Genomic DNA, 27,812 nt, shown 5'->3' on the forward strand with positions numbered 1-27,812 from the left:
TTTAAGTGGGAGAACTTGCACAATTGGTGGCTGACTAAATACTTTTTTGCTCCACTGTAAGTGGTTCAGCTATGAAATCAGCTGCCAGATTTAAAAAGCAGGGATCCAAAAGATCAGGACCTTTTATGCATGTTGAAGTAATTATTTACACTTTGGATGACACCCAGTCACTACAAAGATACAGAGAGTCCTTCCTAACTCTGTTGCCGGAGAGGAAGGAAACCGCTCAGGGATTTCACCTTAAGCCAATGGTGACTTTGTATTTGATGGCTGTGATAGGACAAAACTGAGGATGGATCAACAACATTGTAGTTACTCCACTATACTAACCTAATTGACAGAGTGAAAAGAAGGAAGCATGTACAAAATACAAATGATCCAAAACATGCATCCTGTTTGCAATAAGGCACTATAGTAATACTGCAAAAAATGTGGCAAAGCAATTCATTTTTTGTCCTGAATACAAAGTGTTTGGGGCCAATCCAATACAACAGATTACTGAGTACCACTCTCCATATTTTCAAGTATAGTGGTGGCTGCATCATGTTATGGTTATGCTTGTATTCATTAAGGACTGGGGAGATTTTCAGGATAAAACATGGAATTGAGCCGAACACAGTCAAAATCCTACAGGAAAACCTGGTTTAGTCTGCTTTCCACCAGACACCGGGAGATCAATTCACCTTTCAGCAGGACAATAACCTAAAACTCAAAGCCAAATCGACGCTGGAGTTGCTTAACACAAGGCGAAATCTACAGTACACCGGAGTTGCTTACCAAGAAGATAGTGAATGTTCCTGAGTGGCCAAGTTACCGTTTTGACTTAAATCTACATGGAACTATATGGCGAGACCTGAAAATGGTTCTCTAGCAATGATCAACAACCAATTTCACAGTGCTTGAAGAATTTTGATTAGAATAATGGGCAAATGTTGCACAACCCAGGTTTGGAAAGCTATCAAGACTTACCCAGAAAGACTCACAGTTGTAATCGCTGCCAAAGAGGCTTCTACAAAGTATTGACTCGGTGTGAATTTATGTAAATTAGATATTTCTGTGTTTCATTTTCAATACATTGTGTTAAAATTTCTAAACATGTTTTCACTTTGTCGTTATCGGGTATTGTGTGTAGATGGGTGAGATGTTTTTTTTTGTTTAATCCATTATGAAGTCAGGCTATAACACAACAAAATGTGGAATAAGTCAAGGGGTTTGAATACCAAGAAGGGATTCCTTAGAATGAAAATTGACGAGGGGACAAATTTAATAAGTATCTCAGAGTAGAGGTGCTGATATATGATCAGGCCCCCCCTGTCCATATTTTCTTATTAATTGTGATTTTAAAAGTCAAAACTGCGCATGATTCTCACAGTGCCAGCGGAATGCTGTTGTGAGGTGTTGGATTATTCCTCCCTCGCCTCCATGCCTGTTATCTTCACCATCAGCGCTACTTCTCGGTGACCACCATGTCTGACTTGAGTGTTTACATCCAACCTGTTTTCCAACGCTGCCTCAGCCTATCAGATTTCAGAGTTTTTAAACAGAAGCGGTTAGCTACGCTAGTAGTAATTGTTGTTTTATGTTTGTGTTTTCCTCATGTCAGATAAACATCGGTTGAGTCTCAAATGGCACCCTATTGACAACATAGTAGAGGTCGACCAATTAATCGGAATGGCCGATTAATTAGTGCCAATTTCAAGTTTTCATAACAATCGGAAATCGGTATTTTTGGGTGCCGATTTTCCTATTATTATATATATCTTTTTACACCTTTATTTAATCTTTATATAACTAGGCAAGTCAGTTAAGAACACATTCTTATTTTCAATGACTGCCTAGGAACGGTGGGTTAACTGCCTCGGGAAGAAAGACCGATTTTCACCTTGTCAGCTCAGGGGATCCAATCTTGCAACCTTACAGTTAACTAGTCCAACGAAATAACGACCTGCCTCTCTCTCGTTGCACTCCGCAAGGAGACTGCCTGTTACGCAAATGCAGTAAGCCAAGGTAAGTTGCAAGCTAGCATTAAACATATCTTATAAAAACAATCAATCATAATCACTAGTTAACTACACATGGTTGATGATATTACTAGATATTATCTAGCGTGTCCTGTGTTGCATATAATCTGACTGAGCATACAAGTATCTAAGTATCTGACTGAGCGGTGGTAGGCAGAAGCAGGCGCGGAAACATTCATTCAAACAGCACTTTCGTGCCTTTTGCCAGCAGCTCTTTGTGGTCCATCAAGCATTGCGCTGTTTATGACTTCAAGCCTATCAACTCCCAAGATGAGGCTGGTGTAACCGAAGTGAAATGGCTGGCTAGTTAGCGCACGCTAATAGCCTTTCAAACTTCACTCGATCTGAGCCTTGGGGTGGTTGTTCCCCTTGCTCTGCATGGGTAACGCTGCTTCGATGTGGTGGCTGTTGTCGTTGTGTTGCTGGTTCGATCCCAGGGAGGAGCGAGGAGAGGGACGGAAGCTATACTGTTACACTGGCAATACTAAAGTGCCTATAAGAACATCCAATAGTCAAAGGTTCATGAAATACAAATGGTATAGAGGGAAATAGTCTTATAATAACTACAACCTAAAACTTCTTACCTGGGAATATTGAAAACTCATGTTAAAAGGAACCACCAGCTTTCATATGTTCTGAGCAAGGAACTGAAACGTTAGCTTTCTTACATAGCACATATTGCACTTTTATTTTTTTCTCCGACACTTTGTTTTTGCATTATTTAAACCAAATTGAACATGTTTCATTATCTACTTGAGGCTAAATTGATTTTTTTGATGTATTATATTAAGTTAAAATAAGTGTTAATTCAGAATTGTTGCAATTGTCATTATTACAAATACATTTTCAAAAAAAATGCAATGATATAAATCGGCATCGGCTGTTTTGGTCCTCCAATAATCGGTATCGGTGTTGAAAAATCATAATCGATCGACCTCTAGTACATAGTGCACTATATTGGGAAAGGGTGACATAGCCCCACCGTGTGAACATGCCTTTGTTTTATCTCCCCTGTAAGAACATCTTAGCATGTGCAGTCAGGCAGGAAGCCTGGTGCAAGATTTAAACCAATTGTCAAAGATCTTGACTCGGATTCAACCAAAAACGTCCCCTGACATCTTTGAGCTCTGTGCAGCAGCCTCTCCCTCATGCTTCAGTACAGGATCTGGGCAGTGGAGCATGGATTTAACTTGGCACACTTTTCAAATCTTGTTTTTTAATTTAGATCTTGAATTTAGATCAAAATCATACCTCGCCTATTTCCTACGTCTGCGTACGAGGAAGGAATGCTTCACTTCGTCTTCGTCTTGACTTCTCACGTGTGTGTGTGTGTGTGTGTATAAGCTTGCAAACTTTTTTTCTAGGGGATGGTGGGAGAACATGCATTCCTCAGGGTAATCCCCTAAACTGGGCCACACCCTCGCCTGAGCAAACATGCATGGATGGGGGAATGTATGCCAGGCAGCAAAGCATAGTAAAGCTAGTGGTTCCCCCCCAGAGTCATTCACAGCAACAAAGAAGCGCTGGCTGCTGACCTGAGCTTTAACGGTAGGTCTAGCGCTACCGATGGGGAGGAGGCCAGGCTTTGATGATCCCCCCCGCAGGCAGCATCCCCTCTTAACAGAGGCCTCTCGACACCCCCCCCCACACACACACACACTCAATCACGCCAGACTTAATTTGGTCCCTGTGACGTCATTCTTCCCTGCTACTGTCTTGTGACCCGAGACAGACAGTTAATGGGACGAGGCGAAGGTTAAGTTGGCGCAGATGGTTGCTGCAGCTGATGAGCCCAGTGTTTCCCTCTTAAATGGGCCACAGTTCTGACGTGTGTGCGCCCGCCCGCCTGCCCGCCTGCTCATTTCCACTGTGCAGTATTACACAGTGCGGGACCAGTGACAGTCTCTGTGGGCTGGAAACCACAGTCCTGGAATGGACTTCCTAAACACAAATTACGCTGTGAGAATAGGTCAGACCACTGATATAGCACAGCCCCCGCTCTGACCTCTGCAAAATTGGTCTAGGCTGTTTGAAGCATTGGCTGCTTTAGTCTGTTATTGGGAACTAAAGCATAGTCATTTTGTATTGATTTCTTCCCCTTCATGATGTAATACAAAGATTCAGCATAGGGTGTTAGTGACCCAGTATTACTACCAAGCCAATAATGGGAGCCAGAGCAGAAAAAAATCTATCTGTAGGACAGAGGCTTCACCTAGTTCTCCCACACTGGCTCTAAATCATTCTCTTTCTCTTCTTTTGATAAAACAAGATGCTCTCTGAGAAATGCTTTTTTCCTTGAAGAATTTCTTCTGTGGAATGTATCCCTCTACAGTATCCCTCACACTTGTTAATTGCACCATCCATCCACTGTGGGATGTGGTAAACAGGCACTGCAGCAGACCAAGGGGAGATCCAGTGAGTGCAAGGCAGGCAGGCCGGAAGCTTGCTACATGCTTGGCCTTTATGCCGTTGTCTGCTTCCTACGTGGCACCCTATTCCCTATGTAGTAAACTACTTTTGACCAGGGCTCATTGGGTTCTGGTCTAAAGTAATGCACTATATAGGTAATAGGGTGCCATTTGGGACGTAGCCATCGTCATTACTTATTGATCTGAAATGAGCCTAATGCACATTTTAATTGTGCCTTTTCCTTTTTATTAAAAAATATATATATATATTTTATTTATACATGATTTTGTTAGGGCTGGGATGATACAAGTATTGCAGTAGTCATTAGTATCGTGGCAAGGAAACAAAACACAAGCATGTTTAACTTATTTTGGGAAACAGCCCTAAATGTTGTAATTTATGCTGTCATCCAGAGTCACATTTATTTGCTTTTCAAGCTATATGTAATGGAGACGCTGAGAAGCAGGTGCAGGTGAAATGTTTAATAAAACATGAAAAGAGACAACATAACAGTGGTGTCTCCTCATAAACACCGGAACAATACTGACTAAGGAGAGAACCAAAGGGACTGACCAATATAGGAGAGGTAATCAGGAAGGTAATGGAGTCCAGGTGACTATCATAAGGACATGCAGGTGCACGTAATGATTGATGCCAGTTGTGCGTAATGATGGATCCTAGGGCCGGTGGTTAGTATTCCGGCGATGTTGAACGCCGGAGGGGAGGAGCGGGAGTAGACATGACACTATAGCACACAATATTTTACATACAGCAGGTTTTTATAGGACCAAATCGTTGTCTGCTTCATTTTTGCCATGGAAAAAATATTGCGATACTGGATTAATAAAAAAAAAAATGTAACCTTTATTTTACTAGGCAAGTCAGTTAAGAACAAATTCTTATTTTCAATGACGGCCTAGGAACAGTGGGTTAACTGCCTGTTCAAGGGCAGAACGACAGATTTTGTACCTTGTCAGCTCGGGGATTTGAACTTGCAACCTTTCGGTTACTAGTCCAATGCTCTAACCAGTAGGCTACCCTGCCGCCCCGGCCCTAGATTTTTCTTCAACTGGTTTGAGCATAATCGAGTTACCCTTACAAGGCACCTTGTTTTTTCTGATACTCTGCCGTCCCTCATCAGTTTACAACATAATTTGTCTACCACATCCTAGACAAATAAACCACAAGATATTTTTTTTTAAATAAATAAATAAATATATATATATATATATATATATATATATATATATATATACACACTGCTCAAAAAAATAAAGGGAACACTTAAACAACACAATGTAACTCCAAGTAAATCACACTTCTGTGAAATCAAACTGTCCACTTAGGAAGCAACACTGATTGATAATACATTTCACATGCTGTTGTGCAAATGGAATAGACAACAGGTGGAAATTATAGGCAATTAGCAAGACACCCCCAATAAAGGAGTGGTTCTGCAGGTGGTGACCACAGACCACTTCTCAGTTCCTATGCTTCCTGGCTGATGTTTTGGTCACTTTTGAATACTGGAGGTGCTTTCACTCTAGTGGTAGCATGAGACGGAGTCTACAACCCACACAAGTGGCTCAGCTCATCCAGGATGGCACATCAATGCGAGCTGTGGCAAGAAGGTTTGCTGTGTCTGTCAGCGTAGTGTCCAGAGCATGGAGGCGCTACCAGGAGACAGGCCAGTACATCAGGAGATGTGGAGGAGGCCGTAGGAGGGCAACAACCCAGCAGCAGGACCGCTACCTCCGCCTTTGTGCAAGGAGGAGCACTGCCAGAGCCCTGCAAAATGACCTCCAGCAGGCCACAAATGTGCATGTGTCTGCTCAAACGGTCAGAAACAGACTCCATGAGGGTGGTATGAGGGCGCGACATCCACAGGTGGGGGTTGTGCTTACAGCCCAACACCGTGCAGGACGTTTGCCATTTGCCAGAGAACACCAAGATTGGCAAATTTGCCACTGATGTGATTTTGTTGTCAGCACATTCAACTGTAACATTCAACATGTAAAGAAATAAGTATTTAATAAGAATATTTCATTCATTCAGATCTAGGATGTGTTATTTTAGTGTTCCCTTTATTTTTTTGAGCAGTGTATGTATATATATATATTTTTTATTTTTGATTCAGTGAATTTTGCTGGAGGTGGAATGGGGATTAAGCAACAGTAGCATACTTTCGTTAACACTTTTTTTCTCCCCTATGTCAAAAATAGAAAACTTGTCATTCCATGAGTGGATTGCGTTATTCTAAAATGTATATAATTATTTTCTTCTCATCAATCTACGCACAACACCCCATAAAAACTGAAATACCTTATTTACATAAGTATTCAGACCCTTTGCTATGAGACTCTTGAGCTCAGATGCATCCTTTTTCAATTGATCATCCTTGATGTTTCTTCAACTTGATTGGAGTCCACCTGTGGTAAATTAAATTAATTGGCCATGATTTGGAATGGCACACACTGGTCTATATAAGGTCCCACAGTTTTGACAGTGCATGTCAGACCAAAAAGCAAGCCATGAGGTTAAAGGAATTGTCCATAGAGCTCAGAGACAGGATTGTGCCAAGGTACAGATCTGGGGAAGGGTACCAAAACATTTCTGCATCATTGAAGGTCCCCAAGAACACAGTGGCCTCCATTCTTAAATGGAAGAAGTTTGGAACCGCCAAGACTCTTCCTAGAGCTGGCCGCCCGGCCAAACTGAGCAATCAGGGGAGAAGGGCCTTGGTCAGGGAGGTGACCAAGAACCCAATAGTCACTTTGATAGAGTTCTAGAGTTCCTCTGTGGAGATGGGAGAACCTTCCAGAAGGACAACCATCTCTGCAGCACTTCACCAATCAGGCCTTTATGGTAGTGACCAGGCAGAAGTTACTCTTAAATAAAAGGCACATGACAAGATTCTCTGGTCTGATGAAATCAAGATTGAACTCTTTGGCCTGAATGCCAAGTGTCACGTCTGGAGGAAACCTGGCACCATCCCTACGGTGAAGGCGGTGGTGGCAGCATCCATGCTGTGGGTATGTTTTTTTTTTTTTTGCGCCAGGGCCTGGGAGACTAGTGAGGATCGAGGGAAAGATGAACTGAGCAAAGTACAGAGAGATCTTTGATGAAAACCTGCTCCACAACGCTCTGGACCTCAGACTGTGGAGATGGTTCACCTTTCAACAGGACAACAGCCCTAAGCACACAGCTGAGACAACGCAGGCTTCTGGACAGAAACAAGCTTTTTGTGGCACCTGCGAGATCATCTGCGAATCTGTGTACGCGACCAATAAACTTTTGATTATATTTTTTTTTAGTACACAAAAAACAGGGACCACTTGGCTCATTAGCACAACTTTCAAAACTACTGGCTGAAATTAATACAAAAGTGTGAGAATGCATCTTTAAGCTTGTATTCAGTTTCCCCTTGATGTTGCACACAACAAGCTTCCATCCCCTCTGTCACAAGGGGATTAATGGCTGATTTTTAAGATGAAATTGTCAACCCTGTCCCTTTTTTGTAGTCACTTTTTTATAGTATTTTTATGTATTTATTAACCTCTGGGAAGAAGTATTTGTTATGAAGTTGAACATGTGCTCTTTATTACATAACTTTAAAATTAAGCTAAATTAACATTTAGAATTTTTTTTGAGGGGACTACATTACTCTTATTTGTTCAATGACCTACACTCCACCTAGGTACTTTGTTTTCCTCGTTGTGTTTTGTGAGCCTTGGGATCTGGTGATACAGAATGTAACCAGTCTGGGAGCAGCTAGGAGACGGGCAGCCACAGCTGTCTTCAGAGAGGATTGAGTCCCTTTAATGAGCCACGGCCTTATTTTAATTGGCCTTAAAAAATCAAATCTGAGGCACAACCACGACCAATTAATTTGACTGGTAAGCTTTAGTGCCATGCAGAATAGGGTGCCATTGGGTATGGAGCTAGCCTAGGCAGCCAATAGTGACCGCTAGATCTGCACTCTCGTCTAGGTTTGATGTAATACACTTGTGTGTCCCGTAGCCCTACTCATACATAAAGTATCCTCTATTCAGGCTGCAAAAGCATAATTTTCCTGCTTAACTAGCTCTAATGGTGAGCCCCTTACCCCCAAAAAAGGAAAATATGTGTACTGTCCTTTCAAAAACAATGAATTTAGCAGCATGGATTTATTATGTTTGAGCAAAATAACACAGTGTTAGCCATGGCAAAATGCATAGAATTGCAGGGAATTAACTTTAAAACTGCAACATGTTCTCTCAGCTGCATGTCAATTTCTTTTTTGAATTTTCTTCACAATTCAGCCACATTGACAAGTCGGCCGTGCCCATTGCCACACCCCCTGCCACGCCACCACCTAAGCTTCTTTTTGATCCAGACAAAACACTATGTTCAATCATGGCTTTATACAGCAGGCCTATATCCCAAGAGAGTCCTTGAGTGACTTAGTGTACGAATGTAGACTTAGTGGACCAGTATGACGGACCAGTATGACTCATCTTTAGCAGACAAGCTATCAACTGAAAGCCCATGTGATATAAGAGCTGCTATGAGGTCTTTGAGGTTTACCAGAAGAGACTAGGGCTGCATCCCTATTGGCACCCTATTCTCTATTTTGTGCATTACTTTTGACCATTTGGGAAGTAGCCAAGTTTTTCCTCAACTCGATGGAGTTGAGCAGAGACGACTGTGGGTGGACTGAACCTCCGACTACATCGAATCGCTGTCGGTCAATACGTGTAAAAATGTAATTCTTAAACCCTTGGTGTGTACCTTTTTGTCCTCTGTTGCTGCGTGCATTTCATTGTTTGCTGAAATATATACTTTAAGTAAAACTTTTGTCAAATATAACCACTGACTGTTTCCTCGTATCGACTGACAGGGACTCGATGTTGTCGGAAGTACATTTTGCTCAGTCGTCGTAACCCAACTCCACCGAGATGTACAGTGCTTTCAGAAAGTATTCGCACCCCTAGACTTTTTTCCAAATGTATTGAATTTAAAATGGATTGCACTTAGATTTTTGTCACTGGCCTACACACAATAACCCATAATGTCAAAGTGGAATTATGTTTTTAGAGTGTTTTACAAATTAATAAAAAATGAAACTGAAATGTCTAAGTATTCAGCTCCTTGTTATGGCAAGCTTAAATGAGTTCAGGGGTAAACATTTGCTTAACAAGTCACATAATAAGTTGCATGGACTCACACTCTGCAATAATAGTCGTTAAAAAATAATTTGAAACATTCTCCTCTCTGTACCCCACACATACAATTATCTGTAAGATCCCCCAGTTGAACAGGGCATTTCAAGCACAGATTCAATCAACCACAGAGACCTGGGGGGTTTTCCAATGCCTCACAACCGGCACATATTACTAGATGGGTAAAAAATAAAAAATCAGACATTGAATATCCCTTTGAGCATGGGCAAGTTATTAATGACATGGTGTATCAATAAACCCAGTCACAAAAGATACAGGCGTCCATCCTAACTCCGTTGCCGGAGAGGAAGGAAACCGCACAGGGATTTCATCATGAGGCCAATGGTGACTTTAAAACAGAGTTTAATGGATGTGATAGGAGAAAAGAGAATCAACAACATTGTAGTTACTCCACAATACTAAACTAAATGAGAGGGTGAAAAGAATGAAGCCTGTACAGAATACAAATATTCCAAAACATGCATCCTGTTTGCAATAAGGCACTAAAGTAAAACGGCAAAGAATTTAATTTTGTCCTGAATACAAATCGTTATGTTCGGGGCAAATCCAACACAACACATCACTGAGTACCACTCATAGTGGTGGCTGCTTCGTGTTATGAGTATGCTTGTCATCGACTAGGATGTTTAGGATAAAAAGAACCTGAATAGAGCTAAGCACAGGCAAAATCCTAGAGGAAATCCTGGTTCAGTCTACATGTGACAATTTTTCTTCCTCTTTGACATTACATGGTATTTTGTGTAGATCATTGACAAAAAATTACAATTAATTCAATTTGATTCCCACCTTGTAACAAAACAATGTATAAAAAGTGAAGGGGTGTTAATACTTTCTGAAGGAACTATACATATAGTGGAGTTGAGAAACCCAGCTATTTGGAATGCAGTCTAAAGCTGTGCTGACAGGCAGGTCTCTTCCCTGTCTGTATCATATCAAGCAAAGTAGATTACTTATCACTAGCCCAGTGAATGACTTGTCTGTATGTATAAGAGATTTAATTATTTCCTCTTTCACTTTCTGGGAATGTCGGGGGGGAGTGAGGCGGCCATCTTGGCGTGATTTAACCCTTGAAGTGAAGCACTCTTATGTTTTAGTCAGGTGAGGTAGCCTTAAAGTCCCATTGCAGTCAAAAAAAATGCATTTCCCCGTGTTTTATATACTGTATTTCCACACTGAGTTTGGAATAATACTGTGCAAATTATGATAATGCCCTTTTAGTGTAAGAACTGTTTGAAAAAAACACCTGACATTCCAGCCTGTTTTGGCCTGCCCAGTGATGTTACCAAGCTGTAAATGAGTTAATAGACCAAAGAGTTCCAAACCTCTTTGCTAATAATGGCTAGTTTTCAGATTTTCTTTCCCAGACAATCCTAGCAAATGTATTTCTTGAGAAATTGCTCTGTGCCAAGATGCGACAGCATTTCCTTCTTTTTGACCATTTTAATACCTCACCTAGAGGTACTTAATTGTTACCCTGAAAGGATTTTGCGATAAAGGGATGGCTCCGTTGGACCTTTTTTTTCCTGTAGGCTTAACTTGACTATACTTTTAAACTCATTGGAATGCAATTCAGAGCCTATATCCTATCTGAATGCATAGATATGCAATATGATATGAATTTCCCCTTAAGGTGACTGACCAGGGAAGTATTAATTTGGAGTCATACAGAAGCTAACGCGGTGGGACCTACCCAAATCTGTCAAATAAGAAACATGTTTTATGTTGCAGAGCTAATGCGAATACACCCCAGCTTACTGTTATCATACTGACCGTGGGTTGCAGTGGTGGGCACCCAACAAGCTGTTAATGTGGAAGCTACTTCATTTGTCGTGTGAGTATCTGCAGTGCACCAGTGATTAATGAACAAAGCGGGAGCAACCAGATGTTGAGGCCACCAAAATAGCACCTCTGTAATGAGCTGGTGTTTTTCTTTCTTGCCCACTGAATCTTACCTTAAACTCCCTCGATGTCTGAACAACCATACCACATGAATACTGTGTCCCAATTGGCCCGCGATTCCTTATATAGTGCATTACTTTTGACCGGAGTAGTGCACTACCTTTGACCACGACCCATAGGACTGATCAGAAGTAGTGCACTATATTTAGTGAATAGGGTGCCATTTGGCACACACAATATATCCGTCAGGGAATGCTTTACAACGGTTCCAATCGCTGAACTTGTAAACCGTTAGGTCACATTTCGGGGAGAGGACTGTGGATCTGTCTCCATCCGTACGTTTGTCACACGCCATATCTCAGATGGCACTGGCCGGATTTTTGAGAAACTTCGGTGAATCATGCATCTTGCCATAGAGATTCAGCATTTACAAAATTACACTGATTGGCCCAAGGCGTGAGCTTTAGTAATTAACTGAAATGTGTTGGTCACGTGATATCTCAATTGGCTGGGGGGGGGGGTTGTGTTGCTGCATCATTCGTGGGGAACGACATGTTTACTGTTGCCTTGAACTTTGTGACAGGATAGCATCTGTCAAAGTCTGCGCTGTGCACATGCGTTTCAATTGTGGATAATGTTCCAATGATTACAGAGGCCAGATTGATTACCATTCCAACTGCACTAAGGGTGCCTAATGATTTGACCATGAACAAAGTACCTCATAATTACATAACTGACAACTACAAATACTAGATTAGACGAGTCGTTATTATAGTGATATGGTTCGACCGGCGAGGTTGAGAAGCCTTTCGGTCAACAGCCGTGTTTTCCATGTTCTCCAGTGCTCTACACACTCCAGGGTTGTAATCACTAGAAAACCAAACGGAATAAAACGGACCAAAATGGGGAGGGACTACCTGAACTTGTCCAATAAGAAACACCTGCTTTCATTGCAAAATGTTGCACTGGTATGTACTAATGATACGGCCCAGTTTACCATATACTCCAGCAGCATGCCTTTCCTCCCTTCCCCCCAGTGTATGGTCGTGTGGTAAAGGTCTATAGATGCTGCTGGTGGTAGGAGCAGGGGTGGGGGGGCATGCAGAGTTCAGGGATGAAATTGAGATGGGCAATTTCACACCCAGCAGATGCCTGCGCCACTGACCCGCAGTGACAGGTGGGGGATACTAATTGGCAGCGCACATAGGGTCAGGGCCCACAAACTGCCTGTATCCCGAAGGCACCCTATTCCTTTATTGTGCACTACTTTTGACCAGAGCACCATGGGTTCTAGTCAAAAGTAGAGCTCTATATAGGGTACCATTTGGGATGCCTACACACTTCCCCAGACTCAGATGATCCCATGGAGGGAGAGAAGGGTGTACAGTGGGAGGGAAAGATGGATGGGAGTATTGGTGGTGGTGGGGGGGGGGGACACAAATTGGCAGCGCATATACTGTTGCAGTTAATTAAAACTCATGGTGTGTTTGTATTTGTAGTAATTATAACTACCCTAGGCGGGAGGGAGCGGTAGTTGGAAAGAAGGCAGGGAGAGGTAGGCGGGTGCAAGGGCTGGAGGGGAAAAGTAGGTGAGAGGTGGGAGAGTTAGATATAAGGAGTGAGGGAGGAAGGCAGGGAGAGGTAGGCGGGACCAAGGGCGAGAGGGAAAAAGTAGTTTGGATGGAGAGGTAGGAGTGATATGGTGGAGGGATGGAGAGGTAGGAGAGTGATATGGTGGAGGGAAGGAGAGGTAGGAGAGTGATATGGTGGAGGGATGGAGAGGTAGGAGAGGGATGATATGGTGGAGGGATGGAGAGGTAGGAGAGTGATATGGTGGAGGGATGGGTGGAGGGATGGAGGAGGTAGGAGAGTGATATGGTGGAGGGATGGAGAGGTAGGAGAGTGATATGGTGGAGGGATGGAGAGATAGGAGAGTGATATGGTGGAGGGATGGAGAGATAGGAGAGTGATATGGTGGAGGGATGGAGAGGTAGGAGAGTGATATATGGTGGAGGGAAGGAGTGTGAGTGTGTTCTTCGGGTGACACAGGAATTCTAAACTCTTATACTTCCATTTGTCATTGTTTAATAAAGACCAATGCAATTCAACGTTTACATTCATTAACAAATGATGAAATGAGACTAATTTATTGTCTCTGTTAGACAGGCTTTACTCATAGAAACACAAACTCTCTCTGGGGGGGTTTCTCTGTCTTGCTCTGCCCCTCTCTCCCTCTATTCCCGATACACAAGTGTTGGCTTGGTCATTCTGGCGTGTGTGTACGCTGACGGTAGAAATAAAAGGTGTGCTTACTCCACTTGAGTGGCTTGTGTGAGTCATCGCTCTTGGGCTCTAATTCACTTCCTGTAGCGTGAGGCAACCTTGGGCTTATATTTAGAACCAGAAGGCCAACATCACCAGAGAGCCTACATACAGTACCTACCTAGCTAGCTACCTTCCTCTGGGTCATGTTCATTAGGGCATGCATAATTTTAAAACACTTTGCAAAGGAAAACAAACATTTGTATTTCTCATTGGATAAGTCCAGGTAGTCCGTCCCTGTTTCAGTCCATTTAATGTTTTTTGCTTCCTTATGAACATGGCCCTGGAGAGGAACTGCCACGACATCTCTAAGCCCTGAGGCTCTTGAGTTCAGCCCTACAGGTGGATATCTGTCACCAGGGGAAACTCTATCCCAACCAGAAAACAATATTTTGTATGCATTCTGTCCTCGCTTGGTTGTCATGCTCGCACAAGGTGTCTCCCCAATCACTCTCGTACTCCTGTGGTCCTGTGTGGCTCAGTTGTAATTCAAGTAATTTTCGATAAAAAGTGGCATATTATAGAAAGATGACGGAAATGCACAGGGTAGAGGAAAAGGTATATGCCAAACCAACGTGCATGAATTGGGTTATGCGAGAATATACTAAGCCACTCTTGAAGGGAAGTTGACGTTGATGTTAAACAATTATCTTTCTTTACATTACCGGATGACATCCTTCATCGGGGTGTCTGTGTCCAAATGGCACCCTATTCCCTACCTGCACTACTTTTGACCTTAAGCTGGAATATGGTGCCATTTCAACGCATATGGAGGACTGATGTCTTGTTTATAAGCGCCAATTCATAGTTTGAGAGTGATTTTACTAATACAGCATTTTCCTTCAATGAATTGTGAATGATAGAAAAGGCCCATAACACAACCCAACACTGTAACCTTGGACACACTGGCCTGCGTCAGCCATGTCTCCCATATTACAGATTTCCTGGTCTGTCCCAAATGGCACCCTATTGCACTACTTTTTAAAAACTTTTTCTTGCCCTATGGGTAAGTAGTACACTAAATACGGAATGATATGCCATTTGGTTCGCATCTGTGCTCATCCATTTGCTGAGTGTGTTGGAAATGGGCTTTGATGAATAGATCGGCTCCTGCTCTCCCTCCACCCCATCCCTCCATCCCTTCCTCCACCATATTATCCCCCTTGGTCTGGGCTATGGATTTACATCACTCTGAAACATTCGACACCTGACACGCTATCAATGAGGGTCGGCTCTCAGGCTTAGGTGAATGGTGGCCGGTGTGTAAGAGAGAATTGCATGGCTATAGAGTTAAGCATGTACTCAAAACATAAAGGTTAACAAAGGAGGCAGAGTTTTAAAAAAATGAATGTTTTTAAAAATGAATTCCATGTTCAAAAGAATTCTTTTTAAAGTTCAAAGTTTTTTGGTTTGAGTGTTCGGAGTACCTGCTGAGGCTCCCTTGTGACTGGTGATTTTTAGAATATCAATTGAAATTCTTGAGTTTGATTAAAGACATCTAACATGTGATCATTGCAGTGCCTTCAGAAAGTATTCATACCACTTGACATTTTCCACACTTTGTGTTAAAGCCTGAAATTATTCAATTGAGATTTTGTCACGGGCCTACACACAATTCCCTACAATGTCAAAATGGAATTAGGTTTTTACATTACATTTACATAAAAGCTCAAATGTCTTGATTCTAAAAGTATTCAACCCTTTTGTTATGGCAAGCTTAAATAGGTTCAGGAGAGAGAATTTGCTAACAAGTCACATAAGTTCCATGGACTATAATAGTTTTTAACATGCTTTTTGAATGACTACTTCATCTGTACCGCACACACAATTATCTCTGTAAGATCCCTCAGTTGAACAGTGAATTTCAAACACAAATTCAACCGCACAGATCAGGTAGGTTTTTCCAATGCCTTGCAGAGAAGGGCACTTATTGGTAGATGGGTAAAACTTTTTTGAAGCAGACATTGAATATCCCTTTGAGCATGGTGAAGTTATTAATTACACTTATCAATACACCCAGTCACTACAAAGATACAGGCGTCCTTCCTAACTCAGTTGCCGGAGAGGAAGGAAACCGCTCAGGGATTTCACCATTAGGCCAATGGTTCTTTTAAATCAAATCAAATCAAATTTAAAAACCGTTAGAGTTTAATGGCTGTGATGGGAGAAAATGAGGATCAAGAACATTGTAGTTAATCCACAATACTAACCTAAATGACAGAGTGAAAAGAAGGTAGCCTGTACAGAATACAAATATTCCAAAACATGCATCTTGTAAAAGTGCAATATGTGCTATGTAAGAAAGCTAACTTTCAGTTCCTTGCTCAGAACATGAGAACATATGAAAGCTGGTGGTTCCTTTTAACATGAGTTTTCAATATTCCCAGGTAAGAAGTTTTAGGTTGTAGTTATTATAGGACTATTTCCCTCGAACATTTGAATTTCATTAACCTTTGACTATTGGATGTTCTTATAGGCAATTTAGTATTGCCAGTGTAACAGTATAGCTTCCGTTCCTCTAGTTAGCGCGCGCTAACTAGCTAGGCATTTTACTTTGGTTACACCAGCCTCATCTCGGGAGTTGATAGGCTTGAAGTCATAAACAGCGCAATGCTTGACGCACAACGAAGAGCTGCTGGCAAAACGCACAGTGTCGTTTGAATGAATGTTTACGCACCTACCACCGCTCCACCGCTCAGTCAGATGCTTGTATGCTCAGTCAGATTATATGCAACGCAGGACACGCTAGTTAATATCTAGTAATATCATCAACCATGTGTAGTTAAATAGTGATTATGATTGATTGTCTTTTATAAGATAAGTTTAATGCTAGCTAGCAACTTACCTTGGTTTACTGCATTTGCGTAACAGGCAGTCTCCTTGTGGAGTGCAACGAGAGAGAGGCAGGTCGTTATTGCGTTGGACTAGTTAACTGTAAGGTTGCAAGATTGAATCCCCCGAGCTGACAAGGTGATAATCTGTCATTCTGCCCCTGAACAAGTTAGTTAACCCACCGTTCCTAGGCCGTCATTGAAAATAAGAATGTGTTCTTAACTGACTTGCCTAGTTAAGTAAAAGTATTAAAAATAATATATTTTTTTAATCGGCAAATCGGCGCCCAAAAGTAACGATTTCCAATTGTTTTGATAACTTGAAAACGGCCCTAATTAATCGGCCATTCCGATTAATCGGTCGACCTCGAGTACAGGTGCATCAAAGCGTGGACTGAGAGACTGAAATACAGCTTCTATCTCAAGGCCAACAGACTGTTAAACAGCCATCACTAACATTGAGTGGCTGCTGCCAACATACTGACTCATCTCTAGCCACCATAATAATAAAAAAATGGATGTATCAGTAGCCACTTTAAACAATGCCACTTTATATAATGTTTGCATACCCTACATTACTCATCTCGTATGTAAATACTGTACTCAATACCATCTACTGCATCTTGCTTATGCCGTTCGGCCATCGCTTGTGTGTATAAGATAGTTGTTGTGAAATTGTCAGGTTAGATTACTTGTTAGATATTACTGCATGGTCGGAACTAGATGCACAAGCATTTCGCTACACTCGCATTAACATCTGCTAACCATGTGTATGTGACAAATAAAATTTGATTTGATAAGATGAAATTCTGGTTGTTCGCTTTTCAACAGACACTGGCAGATTTCACCTTTCAGCGGGACAATAACCTAAAACTCAAGGCCAAATCCACATGAGATGCTTACCAAGATGACATTGAATGTTCCTGAGTGGCCTAGTTACAGTTTTGACTTAATCTGCTTGACAATATATGGGAAGACTTGACAATGGCTGTCTAGCAATGATCAACAACCAATTTGACAGAGCTTGATGAATTAAAATAATAATAATGTGCAAATATAGTGTAATCCAGGTTGGAGACTTAGGCATACAGGAGGTTGTGTGCAGCCCTCCTTGGCCAGGTCCTTCAGTATGCCTTTTAAAGAGGACTTCTCTGTGGAGCTGGTCAGAGTCTCGGAGGTATGCAAGGAAACACTCATACCCATTTTTGCCCTATCATTTTCAGGGAAAAACCCCATCAAGAAGTAACTAGCATCTAGCTAATAGATTGAAACTGAATCCCATGGGATTTTGGTGTTTGTTTCTAAACAACAGTATACAGTGCATTTGGAAAGTATTCAGACACCTTGACTAGTTCCACATTTTGTTACGTTACAGCCTTATTCTAAAATTGATTAAGTAAATGTTTTCCTCATCAATCTACATACTTTACCCCATAATGACAAAGCGAAAACAGGTTTTTATATATTTTTTTATTTATAAATAGAATCCTGTTAACTTTGATCATCCTTGATGTTTCTACAACTTTATTGGAGTCCACCTGTGGTAAATTCAGTTGATTGGCCATGATTTGGAAAGGCACACACCGGTCTATATAAGGTCCCACAGTTGACCGTGCATATCAGAGCGGAAACCAAGCCATGAGGTTGAAGTAATTGTCCGTAAAGCTCCGAGACAGGATTGTGTTGAGGCACAGGGTACCAAAACATGTCTGCATAATTGAAGGTCCACAAGAACACAGTGGCCTGCATTTTTAAATGGAAGAAGTTTAGGAAGGGCCTTGGCGGTTCCAGAGCTGGCCGCCCGGCCAAACTGAGCAATCGGGGGAGAAGGGCCTTGTTCAGGGAGGTGACCAAGAACCCAATAGTCACACTTATAGCGCTCCAGAGTTCCTCTGTGGGGGGACTGGGGAACTTGTCTGGATCAAGGGAAAGATGAATGGAGCAAGGTTCAGAGATCCTTGAAAACCTGCTCCAGTATGCTCAGGACCTCAGACTGGGGTGCAGGTTCGTTCACCTTCCAACAGGACAACGACGCACACAGCCAAGACAACGCAGGAGTGGCTTCGGGACAAGTCTCTGACTGTCCTTGTATGGCCCAGCAAGAGCCCGGACTTGAACCCGATCGGACATCTCTGGAGAAACCTGAAAATGGCTGTGCAGCGACACTCCCCAGAACTTGAGAGGAACTGCAGAGGAGAATGGGAGAAACTCCCCAAATACAGGTGTGCCAAGCTTGTAGCGTCATACCCAAGTAGATTCCAGGCTATAACCGCTGCTAAAGGTGCTAGAACAAAGTACTGAGTAAAGGGTCTGATTTACTTATGTAAATGCAAGATTTCATTTATTCGATACAAAAAAAACTAAGCAATTTTAGAAAAAGGCAGTAATGTAACGAAATGTGGAATAAGTCAAGGGGTCTGAATACTTTCCGAATGCACTGTAGATAGGCTAGCAATTGTTGTTCATTTTCTCTCTCAATGGCTATTTTTCTCTAGTTGCTGCTTGACGTTGGCTAGTATTTATTCTACAATTATTTTCCTCCTAGAAGGTGTCAGTGACAAATAGGCCAATCTACAACTGGTACGCAAGTGTCTGAAATGGACTCCGAGTACTCATGACAGTTAGGCTTAGTTGTCAGGAATATTGCCTCAGTCCTTTACCTCAGCCGGTCAACAAAGAGATTGGGATGGTACGTGTGTGCACGCCTGTGTGTGTGTGTGTGATTAGATTAGTGCAGCTCAACAGGGTGGGTTTCATGTCTCAGCAGGTCACAGATGATCAGATTAACTGGAGTAGGCAGGGCTCACTGGATTACCAGCCCAGCCTACTGGGCTACAGCATAGACCTGGGAGGCAAGAGAGTTGTAAGAGCATTGAAGACACACACACAAATCCTATCTCTATGTTGACAGGCAAGCAGAACACACACACACACAACTCTGTAACATACATGCACAAAAAAACTTGCCCTCGCTCTTAGGTCTGGACGCTCCCTCATAACTCGTCCACAACAATACAATGTTAGACAGTCCTTTTTCAACAAGCACATAAGTTAGACTTGCTTTTAGTCAGAAAGACTGTGTTTATTTCTGCTGTATCTCAAGGTTCATCATTTGTATTAAGTGCCACCCTGCTATTTTCAAGCTGTGTTCTTTCACAGAAACTGTGTGTGTATGTGCTCAATGTTCCAGGCAGCACCTCACTCTGAATACACTCTCATTGATGTTACAGTCAAAGAATTAGAATGAGTTGATCTATTTCTGATTCATACACAGTACTGCCTGCCACACTTTTATACAATGCCCTCTCCCCAGATGGAGATGTGTGTTTTTGGGAGTGCGTGTGTTTTGTGTGTGGGCCCGTGGGAGAGGGACCCCTGCTGAGGAGTGTCCCTACACAGATGACACTGTGCCTGCGTCTGAGAGAACAGGAGGGGGGTATTATCACCTATCTTTCTCACTCACTCGCTCTCCCTCCCTCTTTCTCACTCCTCTCTCCTCTGTAGTGGAAAGCCAGGAGGCTTAGGAGGCTCTTTGCCACACTCCTGGGGTAATCTCTGGTGTGTCAGCCGTAGCACCGCTCGCCCATCTCTAGGATTACGGGTGTTCAAACAAAGGCATATGTAATTACCGCCGAGACAACACTGTAATCTAGTAGGCAGCGCATGAATGCAACGGGAGACGTGTGTGTGACAAAAAGCAAAAACAGGCCTTTGTTCCATAATTTATTTTTGTTAATGGTGGCTCTCATTTGTGTTGTCGCATAATAGCCTTATGATGAGACTCGCCAGACATGTAGGCCAATACAAAATGGGCAAGGTTTGTTAGATATATCTACCGTTTTTTCATCGATTTGTACTTTTGACTATTTCTATGGTGTAAGAAACTCTTACGTTAAAGGAAACGCTAATAGGTATAGTTCATCTTCTCAAATGTCACGATTAAAAGCCATAGGATATAATTTCAGTATTTTAAAGTACAGCATTTCAATTAGTGCTTATTTCCTTTTAGAAGACCTGTGTGCGTGGAGTTGAATGCCTCAACATGAGAGCCATTTGCAGCTATGGTGCCCAGTACTGCTTACGGATGTCATGGCACCTTGAGTAGTATTCATGGCTAAGGTGAACCTGTTACAGTGGGCTTGAGTGGAATAGGGCACCGGAAAGGGACACTACTACCCCTAAGGAGGATGAAGGGACCTCCTGTCTGTGTGCATCCAGCAACGAGAACCCTTCTGCTTTCTTCCAGAGTGGTGTCAGGACCTGCTTTTTCCGGGCCTTAACGTGTTCCGTAAGTGCCCATCCTGTTGGGTTCTCATTGCATGAGGTTTCGCTTAAATGTCGCACCTGACTGGGAATAAGGTTGACATGCCAGCAGCCATTAATGCCCAGAGGGACCGAGAGATGGAGAGCGAAACCTAGAGCGAGAAAGACGAAGAGAGGGAGAGTGACTGAGAGGAAAAGAGGCCACCAGGTCAGTGGAGACACAAGCCCCTCTGATATGGTGTAAAGGGATTACAGATATTCCCTGCTTCTTGTCAGAGAAATTAGTGTCAGTTTTCACAGTGAGCGAAGTCGTCGCCGGGGAGAAGGACAAACGGATAAAGAGAAAGGACTTTGTGTTGTCAGTTTCTCCGGAGGTGCCGTCATCTCAGGAGTTGTGGTGGATGTCTCTGGAAACGCAAAGGCATGAAGAAATCATGTTTAGCGCATTAACTGTAACATACAGAGAGAAGCCTAGCCTGCGGCGTTCCACTATGTCTCACCAGTGCCTCATTTTTTTATTCCCCCCCAAGACTCTTCTCCCTTGATTGAACTGACATTAAGTCTTATTGGCCTTCTCGTCTGTCACTCTTCTCCAAAAGGCCATCGATCCTGGCTGTCGAGCTGTCAGGATGGTGATAATGTCATAATGTGGGTTTCAGCTATGCGAACCCTGTACAGTGCCTTTCTCCTGAGGGTGAATGAGTAGCTTGTGTCTGACCCTAGTCACACAAAGAGAGCGAGAACCCCACCACTTCCCTCCATAACTAAAGCCCCCTCTCATTCACCAACATAATCTCTCTCCCTGAAGTCATGTATATCTAATTTAATTGAATTTGTCACATGCCTTGTAAACAACAAGTGTAGACTAGACTAATAGTGAAATGCTTACTTACTTAGGTCATTATTTCAACAATACAGAATTAAATAGAAGATACAAAATGTATTAAGACATAAATAGTGACATAAGGAATACATACACAGTGAATAATGAATAACAATAACAAGTAAAAATAACATGGCTATACATAGGGAGTAGAAAATAACATGGATATACACAAGGAGTACCAGTACCGATTTATGTATGCGAGCAAGAGTTTGAATGATGGACTGAGAGGAGGGGGGGCTTTGAACCCCTACCACCCACATAACGAGAGGGGCCGCCATGCCACCCAGCCATCCCTGAATTAGGGTCTAGCTTTACTTTTGATTTTTTTTTTTTGCACCTCTGTCGGCTCAAGGGATGGTGAACCTCGGGCGAGGCAGAATAGAGCCCCATTGAAAGGAAAATGCAAATGGCCCATAGTTAGCGGAGGCCTCAACTGAATCGCCGTTCTGCGGCCCTCTGTGCTGTGCCACCCACAGACACGCAGTCATCACTGTCTCGATTCAGTGCACAGCTGATTGAGAAGGTGGGGAGGGTCGGAGGTATTTTTTTTTCTAGGCAGGGGGGGCCATGCCAGTACAGCAGCAGTTAGCCACAGTGTTGCCTTAAGGGTACATGTTTTTCCCTCCTCACCAAGGCCTCTTCGAGGGCAGCCGTGTCGTTCTGGTTTTGGTAATGTAGCACAATGCTATAGCTACACCAGGCATCATACAGTGTACTCGTAGTCTTGCTTGCCCCAAACTCACAGCAGCTGTGGGAAGAGACTAACTAGGCTAGTTTATTATTGAGATTCTTGAGGGAAACAACTTTGGCTCCATTTGACTACCCCAATATGACAAGGGAAAAGTGCTACCATGATTGAATGACTTGCCATGATTCGATCACAACATGCATGTGAAACCCCCAATTTCTCGGTGTTAAAGACTTTGGATTCACATGGGCAATTAATAGGTGTAATTAGCCTCCAAGGGGACGGGCCTAAATGGGTTACGTGAGCATAATCCTAATCTGTTCATGAAATTACAGACGTTCATCTGCGTCCCCCTGGGATTAATCTAATGTACATGGGCTGTTCATAGAAACTCAGTTGGTTAGGGAAGGGTGACTGCTAACTGGGTAGAAAATAGTTTAGTCTCCCTAGAGCCATCATTTTAAAAGTGGGTGGCAAGAAAGCTCGGTCCTGTGGTTAAATATGTAAAAAAGGGGCCAGCATTTATTAGTATTATACTCCCGGCCTCATTGTCATCGCTTTTCAAACCCCGAAGAGATAATAATCTTCTTAACCCTATTATATTATTAGGCCTAGTATCACAAGTTAGCTAGATGCATAGATCCTTGACTTTGTGCTGAAATTTTGAGACAGACCCAGCTATCAGAAGGGATCCACTGTGTCATTACAGCTGAACGATGTAGCGTCTGAAATGGGCTTGTTTAATGGGGTAATCATGTGCCTCAGGTTTCAAAAGCCCCTTTTCATAAATGCGTGCTCCGATGCGATGGTGAGGATGAATAAATTCTTGCTCCGTCAGTGTGGGTGGTTAAGACAACGGGCCTCTCTCTATTCCCCCGCTGGGCAAGATAACATCTGACTCAAGCTCTAATGACAGCCTCTCGCTCAGTTTTTCATCATCTGAGACAGGCAGCTTTTTAGCACTGTCATTGTTACACGAGGAACACTCCGGGGCGCTCTCCGGCAGCTCTGCTCAGAGAGCCAGCCAGAAACGCTCCTCTAGTTGTCTCTTATCTGCAGAGTCAGTGGCACGACTCCCTCTGAACAGACCGACCCTGCTTGCGTCATCTCACGTGTACTTACTGCATAAGTGTTCTAGCCAGCATCGCTGTGACTTAGAGAGCCAGTGGGCTGTAAGTTAATTAGTACCTGAGTGAAAAGGACCCTGTGATTATCATTTAATAATGCTTGTTAAAATTTACACCGCTCCGTCAATGCTAATAAGCAGAAGTAAAGTAATGTGGAGGGAGAGCATATTGACCGCTGTGCCACACACTTATGAATATAACCCCCTCCTTTCTAATGTGTCAAATGAAACACTCTCCCCAAGTGTTAAGGCTGCTTAACTCCTCCCTCAAATGGTGAGTAACGATGCTCTAAACTGGCACTGAATGCATTGAATGTCACAAAGAAAGCATTGTTGTCATGTGGCTTGTTTCTAAGCAAGCAACTCAGGATTTTCTGAGTTTTTCCCTGACCACAGAAAATAGGCTATAACTAGGTTCTGGGGTTTGGTCAAGGTGGTCACGGCCCTACTCATGCGTGTGATTGTCAGGGGTCACAGCACTCTCTAATGCCCTTCAAGCCATCCTCACAGTCACAGGGAAGGCATCCAAAGCTCAGCCTCAGCAGCACCGCATCCCCCATCACTCTTCCCCTCCCAGCAGTCGCCATGGAGTCTGTCTGCCTAGAGCGTCGTCAGTGAGAGAGGCTCTGATTGGTTTTGACACCTCTCAGGCTCTTGGCTGCGAGGCACAGCGATAACATTATTCTTTGGCTGGGGATGGAGTGGAGAGGAGGAGGAGGGATATCCTGCGCCAGTGGAGAAACTGAGAATGAGTACAGTGCAGCACTGGCACGAACCATCTGTAGAAACTGAAAGGAGCGTAGAGTGCAGCCCTGTGGCACCCCATCCGACGGGTGACTTGACTTCCCCCACACTAAACCAAGACCTCTGTGCCCCTCCACTAGGGGAAATTATGTTCATATCCTGAAATATTAGTTATTTGAAGGATAGGCCAGATGTAAAAGGAACACAATCATGTTTTATCCACCGACGCAAAAAAATAACTCTGCATTAATCCCATGATGATAGATAACTATCAGTGTTTGTTTTTAACAGTGTAGCTTGCTTTGCCCCAGACTTGTCTTAGAGATGATTGTATGATGGGTTTAGTACTTATAATCATATTATATCTAGCTATAGCTAGTTTCTTACATAAATAAGGCATACCTTCACACATACAGCTTTGTTGGGCTCAGTTCGGCCCTAGGTTGGCCTTCTATGTCCAACTATGTCTATGTCCCAAATCAGTGTGAATGCCTGCTCTCAGTTTGATGCTCTCACTGGTGCTTTTTTATCACAGTGGGGTAAAAAACAAGCACTTTTCATCAGGTTTCTAATTTTGCCTCGGGAAGACAACACCCGGCTGACCAGCGTGGTTACACGTTATTTGTTCTGCGGACTCCCCGGGGTCAAATAACCCCTCATTGAATAAAGGTCCGCTAATGTTCGTGACCAGAACAATAATCTGGATGTTGAAACGGGGGAACCCTAAATAAAGCGTGGTTCAGATTTACAACCACCCTTATAGGGTTGACATGTGATGTCAAGAAAAATATTCGGTCATCAAGAATGTGGTCCACTTCATCTTCTCTGACATGTTGCCTTGGCTAAAAGTAGAGGCGTCATGTACCCATTATTTGGTACTTAATTTTTCAAACATCTGAAACGTCTTTTTCCCCCTGCAATCTAGAGCGATAATCATTATGCAACCTTGCCAGCAGACATGCCAACTAAGATAGTTAGAAAAGCTACTCTGACTTGATTTATAGCTAGTTATGAAGTTAGGTTCCCAATCTAGCTAGCTAAAGCCAACTTCATAAAACTGCTTTGTGGCTAGTGTTGCAGAGACACAACAAAACATTTGTTTTATTTGCGAAGGAATGACTAGACAAATGCTGTGTGTGTCACTCTACTCCCTATCTCCTCCTCCATTGAGTATCTAGTGTCTTGCCTAGGCATCCTTTTGCTCTGTGCACCTTGGAAGGAACCACTTACTATGGAAAAGGGGGTGTGGGGGGGTACTCTTTGCCTGGTCCAGTCAGTGGGCACCTTCCTCAAAATACCACTGATATTTTTAGAAATAATTATGATACTATCTGTGGGCTTAAAAATAAAATAAAAAATTGTAATTTAACGTCTGAGAATGTTAAAACAGGACAAATCTGAGGGAGCACGTGCCTTTGCCCCATATGGACATGACACCACTGGCAACACAGATCCCTTCAGCCTTCATTTAGGGAATGTTTAGCGGCTCAATCCAAAATAATCACAAGCAAAGCACGTCTAAGGTCATCATTAGGCTCATCCTAACATTTACTGCACACCATACAATATTGTTAGCATACTGCAGTAGTAACCACAGTGGAACTATTTTGGGGGTCAGAGCCAGCTAGGCAGCGTGCGCATGGAGAGCGGCTGGCTGTATGCTTGTTTGTCAGTGGACTGTTAGGGAGGCTGTCCTATTTCAGCATAGACCTGTGACTGGGGCATTGATGCTCAGCTAATTGGGTCACTGCTCTTCCCTTACTGCCTGGTGGTGTTGAGGTGAGGCGTTTCAACAGCAGGAAATGGATACCGGATGCTTCAGATTTATACATCTGGTGAAGCATCTGGCGCCTTGTTCTATCTTTGGCGTCATTATCTTGCTAACACACGTTGAAGCCAAAGCCACACATTGTAAGGTGTTAAAGATCCTTTATTGAAGCAGCTAGCCATCAAGCGCAAACCTCTGAGCTTGCTACTCGCAGCCCCACTGGGCTGCTGAGGTCAATACGCCCAACTCCTCGTCATTTGATATTAGGATCCCCATTAGCCGCTGCAAAAGCATCAGCTGTGAATATCAATGTGCCCCTCAGTATTCAATGTATTGAAGAATGTCTGCATATGCCTCACCTCTGACCATATGCCTAACCTCACCTCTGACCATATTTTTTTCAGGGCCGATGTACGCGGGAGAACTGCAAATACCTCCATCCCCCGGCCCACCTGAAGACCCAGCTGGAGATCAACGGCCGCAACAACCTCATACAACAGAAGACTGCAGCAGCCATGTTGGCTCAACAGATGCCTTTCATGTTCCCTGGCACGACCATGCAGCCTACCATGGTGAGTAACGGACTACTAGGCATTACTACCCCTGATGTGTACAATTGTTTATTTCTCTCCCCTCTTTTCTCTCTCTCTCTTCTTACTCTATAACTTTTGGGTTCTCTCCCTTTCTCTTCCTCTATCCAACCTCTTCTCTCTCTGCCTTTCTCTCCCCCTGCCGTCTCTCTCTCTCTCACCTCTTTAACATTTCTGTCCCTCTCGGTCTCCCATCTCGCCCCCTATTTCTCGGTAGCAGTCGTTTCCTATTAGCCAGGGGCTGGGCTCCAGCCCGGGGCTGAGTTACGCTCCCTACCTGACCCACATGACCCACAGCATGGGCATGATGCCCACCGAGATGCTCCAGCCCAGCACCCAGAGTATCATCGTCCCCGGCAGCCCTCCCTGCTCCATGCAGAGCTCCTCCTCCAACCAGAAGCTTCTACGCACGGACAAGCTGGAGGTACACCACCACCAACCAATAACAATACCAGAAGTCATAGTATATCGAAGTATATTAGCAGTTAGGAGACATCACAAACTAACCAAGTACAATACCAGGAGTTGGGAGAGCCGGCCTCTGGGCAGTCACGATACGAGGAATCAAGAGTTTGCCCTTCGAGCGGGTTGGGAAAGCCTCTCCATAATTATCCTACGACACCATCCTTACCCACCTAGGGTGAGGTGGAAGTAACCCCTTATCACAGATCTTATTTTCCCTAGTCCTAACCATCAGAGATGTAAAACTTATATTTTACATACTCCCTTTCCAAACACCTTTAGTTTAAAAGAATAGAACACTTTAAGAACTTGAGCGCTGGCCAACAGAATTCTATACCTCACCGTTGATTAACGGTGCATCAGGTAGCCTAGTGGTTGTAAATAATAATTTGTTCTTAAACTGACTAGTTAAATAAAAATATATATATTTTAAAAATCTACTTAAGATAGATGAGATTATTTCAATAGGGGGTTTGTTTATACCACAACAAAGCACCAAGGCAATTGTGAGTTAATGAAAACAAAGAATAGCCTTGGAAGGATGGCAAGCATAGACAGACCTGGGAGTGTAGGTGTATTGT

The 27,812-nt window shown here is 43.1% G+C and overlaps 1 protein-coding gene across 15 annotated transcripts in view; it reads left to right on the plus strand.

The window, feature by feature from the left end:
• LOC112253911 (muscleblind-like protein 2a) overlaps positions 1-27,812 on the plus strand; it is a 79,493-nt gene that overhangs the window by 31,255 nt on the left and 20,426 nt on the right. For 9 of the 15 annotated variants that reach the window (XM_024426002.2, XM_024425999.2, XM_024426005.2 and 6 more), the window contains exons 3-4: positions 26,584-26,751; positions 26,987-27,193. In XM_024426002.2, coding sequence (XP_024281770.1) covers positions 26,584-26,751; positions 26,987-27,193 — 375 coding nt within the window. The remainder of the gene's footprint in view (positions 1-26,583; positions 26,752-26,986; positions 27,194-27,812) is intronic. The other 6 variants (XM_024426004.2, XM_024426001.2, XM_024426007.2 and 3 more) reach the window with 1 other exon arrangement.

The sequence above is a fragment of the Oncorhynchus tshawytscha genome, linkage group LG14 (assembly GCF_018296145.1).
Source record: "Oncorhynchus tshawytscha isolate Ot180627B linkage group LG14, Otsh_v2.0, whole genome shotgun sequence".
NCBI lineage: Eukaryota > Metazoa > Chordata > Actinopteri > Salmoniformes > Salmonidae > Oncorhynchus > Oncorhynchus tshawytscha.